This window comes from Coptis chinensis, chromosome 2, assembly GCF_015680905.1.
Source record: "Coptis chinensis isolate HL-2020 chromosome 2, ASM1568090v1, whole genome shotgun sequence".
In the NCBI taxonomy this organism is placed as follows: Eukaryota; Viridiplantae; Streptophyta; class Magnoliopsida; order Ranunculales; family Ranunculaceae; genus Coptis; species Coptis chinensis.
Window position 1 is genome coordinate 11,584,101 of NC_141457.1, and position 6,000 is coordinate 11,590,100.

Below are 6,000 nucleotides of genomic sequence, written 5' to 3' on the forward strand. Positions count from 1 at the left end.
CTTTCCAAATATCTGACGCAACCTCTCTCCACAGGATAAATGCTTTTCAATATGCCCTCATGGGTATTACATTCTCGACTTAAGAAGAGAGAGTCGTCATTGGCTCTGATACCATTTGTGTAACGATCCAACCCATCATATGTGTTAATACTATTCTCACTAAGTCACAGTCCGATATCGATTTGATAGTGTATTACACTCGAAAACATGTATTTCAATGCAAAACGACAATGGATAAAATTGTTGCATATACATCTTGACACCAATCTTCATGAACAAAACCAAACTAGGAGTGATACTCTAATATTCAAAATATTAATGAGCACAACAATTATTTAGAAAATATGTTTTGTTAAATTCTTTTATTACCTTTGTTTATTATATTATTTTTTAATAATTGTCTCGTCTACATGAATCAATTAAAATGAGAAGTTATTGTATTAGTTGCCCGGTACTTAGAAAATTTCATTAGGTCTTGAAATATTGCCCAAGTGCCCAGGAAGCTAGTTTGGCAGATTCGCTAGTTGTACAAGAGAAAGACTGGGAGTATGGGAATAGTGAATGAAGCATTTACACTATCCACCATAGGCCTCCAATTGTAACTGAAAATGGTGTCTGGTTGTTTGATCAGCCATGGTTGTTACCTAAAGAATTTATTCTTTTGGAAAATAAGTATTACGACAAAGTAATCAAACACCACTTACATTACATGCCTATGCTGCCAAATCTAGTTTTCTTTATTCTCTTCCTAAAGTCACAGCTTAGGAGCACAAATGAAAATTGAATAAAAGATGTGAGAGAAAGCGAGTGACCCTCTTCCAAACCCTAGTGCCGCTAGGGTTTGAAAACCTTTTCTCAACCTAATGTTACCTCCTTTCTTCCCCAAATCCAACTTGTTTTCTCCCAAATTCTTGTAATTAGTTTGCATCCTATCTGCTCGGAAAAAGAAGTGAAACCCATATGCTCGGGAAAAAAGCGCCGATTGGGTTTGATACACACCAATTTTCCACTTCGGTTATTTGTAATTTGCAGGTGTTCTTGGTGATAGTTGTAGATTCAAGCTAAAGTTTCAGTTTTTATCTAGTCATTGTGAACTTTTGGTTATCTATGCTCTGGATGTTTGGTTCTTGGTGGAGTGTCTTTCTTCTTCACTTCTGGCGAAGTCCATACTCCTCTCCTACATCTAATACTCCTCGGTGTATCGATGCCGTGGAGATAACTTTGGTCAGGGCACTACGTCTCTGTTAAGCGTATGGTGGAGTTGTTTCTTGTGGAATAGCTTATCTGACTGTCTTGTTGCAGAGTCTTGTGCTTTGTGTTATTTTGACATTTGGGTCATCTTTGGAGTTGAAGGTGTTGGGATATTTGGCCTTTACAAAGCCAATGAACATTTATTGATTATAAATGATGATGTTTTCATTTATACATAAATCTTATTATTATGCATATGGGTGAATTAATATCATATGATGAAACCATAAGTTCCATAAGTAATAGAATTGGAACAATCAAACATATGAAGAGTCATATGTGGGAGATTTGATTGGATCTATTTGCCTAGAATGCTCATAGTTAGGGGTGAAGTTGGATGCTTCACTTATACGACTATAATATACATAACTGTTATATGATAGGATGATGATATCTCAATCACTTGAGTATGAGTCTAAGTTTGTATATTGGTGTAATCACATGACTGACACTGAGGGGATCGAAGTGAGAACATACTAAAAACTCAATGTTAAGGTTAGTGTGTATATCTCACTCTACCAATTCTTCCCTAGACTTGAGAAATTGTGAAAATTCATTGTGTCTCAAATTTATTACTTTAAGACGTTAAAAAGTAATGTCTATTTATAGGCTAGACTTGACGTTTTTGGGTAATGAATGTAGGATATTTTAAATCACAATTCAAATTCCAATAAAGGATCCATCACTCTATGAAGTTATGTATTAGGAAATTGTGACAAAATTAATTGAGCTCAAACCTGGTCGGTATAAGAAATAGTTTCTTAGTGCTCAATTGATGTTCAAAGTCACATTGAGTCAATTTGACATGGGTGTGACAATGAAGAACAAATTCTCAATGGTCTAATTGTGAATACAAGTGAGGTGGATGGACTTAGATTTAAATAATGGTAGGATAAGACTTTCTTGATAATTCCATGGGCCTTATTGTGAATATGGATTTTTTTAATGTGTACTTTATATATTAAAGAGATATATATTAAAAGTGTTTTAGTATAAATTACAAGTACAAGTACTCTGTATGACAAGGACTTGACCTCTTTGAGATAAGACTTGAAATCCTAAGTGGATTCCACTACCCAAAAAAACGACTTTACCCGACATACTCCAGAAAGATTACCCGACGGTTTATAACCATAGGAAGTTACGAACGCCTTTTATCCGTCGGGTATTAGTTGGCCATCCGTCCGGTAATTTCTCGGGGGTATTCCAATTGTTTTATTCTGTCCGACGGTTGCACGAGAGTTTTTAGCTATCGGCTAGTTCGACGGGCATTAACCATTATTTGTTTCCAACGGACACCAAAATATGGCAGTACTTCTTAACCGTCGGCATATCTATTCAATTATCAGGCAGCAAATATTTCACTTCCCACGCTAAATATCATGAAAAATTAAACCCCTAAAATTAAAATAATAAAACCGACTCTAAAACTGTCGAGTTTTCAGCTTCTCCTTCTTCACTATTCACTTCTGCAATAGCTACTGATTACGTCAGACCATTACCTCGTGAAACTCTTGAATTTCATTGCACCACAGACACCCTTCTCAACCTGAACAGGTAATTTCAATGTTTGAATATTTAGTTGATTTGTTTGAATCTCAGCCTCATTCTCACTTCGTTTTCTAGTTTTTGCATGTTTAATCCTTAAAAAATTTTCACTTTCCTTCACTACAAAGCCACCACCTCATCTCTCTGCCACCACACATCTCCTCCTCCACTGCCACTACTACTCGTGTGAACACTGGCTTTTAAAAGATGGAAACTTTAGTTATTTATTTAAAACTTGTGTTCGATAAGTGTAACATGATTTCTTTTCTAGCTGTTTTATTAAAACTTGTGTTTGATTAATTTCAGCTCTGAGAATATTCGTCTGTCGCCATAATTTCTAGTAAGTTTGTCCAATTTGATTTGTGTGTTTCGACAAAGGGCTTCTTACATAATGTCTGATCTTCTTGTTTAAATTGCTTTGGATGACAAGCAAGTTCCTTGGCTGTTTTTCTTTGCTTTCTGTAAGTGTGTATTCTATATTTTAGTGTCGGTGAAAGTTTAGTATTCTATAGATATGCACTGGCTATCTTTTTTTTGTCTCTTATACGAATTCTGAAAGCTCCATTTGATATATAAGCAACTGTAAGAATGCATTTTTCTTTTTCCCTACCCATATTATGCTTTTTAGTTCCTAATGTGAGTAAAGTGTTTTTATTTTCAACATTGTTTGATGAAACACGATAGTTAAGCGGGCTTTATACTAGTGGTAATACATTTTGTGGAATTAGAAATGTCTTGTTTATATAGCTTTACAATTGTAGAAGTAATTGTAGCAGACTAGTATTATATACCTTCAATGCCGAAAAAATATTCGAACAGAAGAGGTGTATGGAGACTAGTATCATATGTAGCATACTAGTATCATACCTTCAAATCAAAGGCTACGGACTTTGATTTGGTTTAAAGCAACTCATCTTATTATTATTTGAGTAATGCTTTAATCAAATGTGTTAGTCAAATGAGGATGATGTATCAAAATAAAATTGCCACATTGTGTTTGGTTCTGTAAAAAAAATTCTAAGGTAGTTTGAGAGCAATCTAGTTAACTAAGTTCAACTATTCTACCTTTTTTACTCTTTGAAAAACGAACTGATTTTTCAAATAGAAATGTCCTGCTAGCATTGTAGGATTGATGTATTTCTTATTACAACACCAATATGTTTGTGTATGTATTGCTGATTATATAAGATGCATGAATATATGTGTTCGACTTTAGTTTTATCTAACTTTGGTAATGAATATTAGGTTAGTGTATGCATAGAGTTAGCTTGAAGTCAGTGTATGCTTAGAGTTAGCATTGTAACTCCTTGGCCTAGTTAGTGTATGCCTCTACATAACTATTTAGTTATTTTTCTTGTTTAAAGTTTCGTTCGTTCTTTCTTATCTCGTAGAAGTACATCATGGAGTCAACGTGCTTGATAGATAAGAGTTGGATTTATCTAGATGATTTCCGGCATCCGCGTTTTATAAGAGGTGTTACAGAGTTTGTAGCCTTTGCCTTGGAACACCATGTTAACAAGAATGTCATACCATGTTTTTGTCGAAAGTCTCGAAACCAAGGCGCGGCAATGAGCCACGATAATATTGCCCGACACTGTTTTAGCTATGGATTTGACAAGACATATAAAATATGGTTCTTGCATGGTGAGAAAGAAGTGGTAGAACAACACAATGAAAGAGGGTCAGGATTTCAAGAGAACATGCATGTGGTTGACATGAATGCTGCTTTCCACACCATTGCCCAAGAGTTTAGTTTTGACAACTTGGACACTTTTTTTGGAAATGATCCAGGAGATTGTACAGAGGGGGGAGAAGTCATAGACGATGTTGCTTTTAACGCTAACTTGCGTGAATCAATGACTGCATTATATCCTGGATGTGACTTTAGTGTTCTTAGATTTGTCGTGAAACTCCTTAACCTGAAGTACACAAATGGGTGGAGTGATAAGAGTTTTACCGTATTGCTTCAACTACTCCGCATGGGGTTACCTGCTAGTAACAAGATACCAGAGAATAACTACAGGGCAGATAAGATGATTAAAAACTTGAAACTGAAATGCAAGAAGATTGATGCATGTAGAAACGATTGCATCTTGTATTGGGAAAAGAATGAATTTAAGGTTAGATGTCCTACTTGTGGTGTTTCTAGATACAAAACTCCAACCATTGAGGATTTGAGGAAGCGAACCAGGGTGCCTGCTAAGGTCTTGCGATATTTTCCACTTACGGAAAGGTTGAAGCGATTGTATAGTGTGCCTTGGGTGGCAAAGGAGATGCAGTGGCATTTTACTGGAGAATCAAAGCCTGGCATGATGAGGCATCCTGTTGACTTGGTAGTGTGGAAGCAAGTCAATTTAAAATATCCAGACTTCTCTGTAGATCCACGGAATGTTTGCTTGGGACTAGCCACTGATGGTTTTACTCCTTATGGCAACTTTGGAGCGTAACACAGTTCATGGCCTGTAATGGTTGTGAACTATAACCTCCCGCTTTAGCTATGCATGAAGTCTCAATTCACCATGCTTTCAACTCTCATTGAGGGTCCAAAGCAACCAGGTAATGATATTGACGTTTATTTGCAGCCGTTAGTTAAAGAACTCCAAGAATTGTGGCGTGATGGGGTGATGGTTAAAGATGCATTCAAAGGTGAAGAGTTCCATATGCGTGCCATTTTATTGTGGACAATCCATGATTTTCCAGCTTATGGGAATATCTCTGGCTGTAGAACTAAGGGAAAATTCGCTTGCCCTCCTTGTGGTCCGAAAACTGCTTCTATAAGACTTCACCATGGAAGTAAGTATGTGTATATGAGAAGTAGACGGTCTCTTTCATTGAGATCCGAGGCTAAAAGTGATACAAGAGAAAGCACCTATGATAAGACAAAGGAAGAAGGTGAGCAACCAATAAGGTTGACTGGAGTTGAAGTTAAGAGAATGACTAAGAGTTTGAAAAATCATCAATTTGGGAAGCTCGGCAAGAATAAGGAAGGGAATAAAGGAAATTTGTGGTTTTCGAAGCGATCTATCTTCTTTAAGCTCAAGGATTGCAAACACATTCTCGTCCGTCATAACCTTGATGTCATGCATATTGAAAAAAAAGTATGTGAAATTCTTCTTGCTTTGATGTTGAATACGAAAGGGAAAACTAAAGATGATATCAATGCTCGCAAAGATTTAAAGCGCATGAAGAGAAAGAAGAAAT

General features: G+C 36.2%; 1 protein-coding gene across 1 annotated transcript; it reads left to right on the forward strand.

The window, feature by feature from the left end:
- Positions 1-4,199: 4,199 nt before the first annotated feature.
- On the forward strand, positions 4,200-5,246 carry LOC147514878 (uncharacterized). Its single transcript, XM_086592723.1, has one exon. The coding sequence runs from the start codon at positions 4,200-4,202 to the stop codon at positions 5,244-5,246; it is 1,047 nt and encodes a 348-aa protein (XP_086448849.1).
- Positions 5,247-6,000: the final 754 nt, after the last annotated feature.

Coding starts and splice junctions, on each gene's coding strand:
- LOC147514878 (XM_086592723.1), top strand. CDS start 4,200: ATGGAGTCAACGTGCTTGATAGATAAGAGTTGGATTTATCTAGATGAT.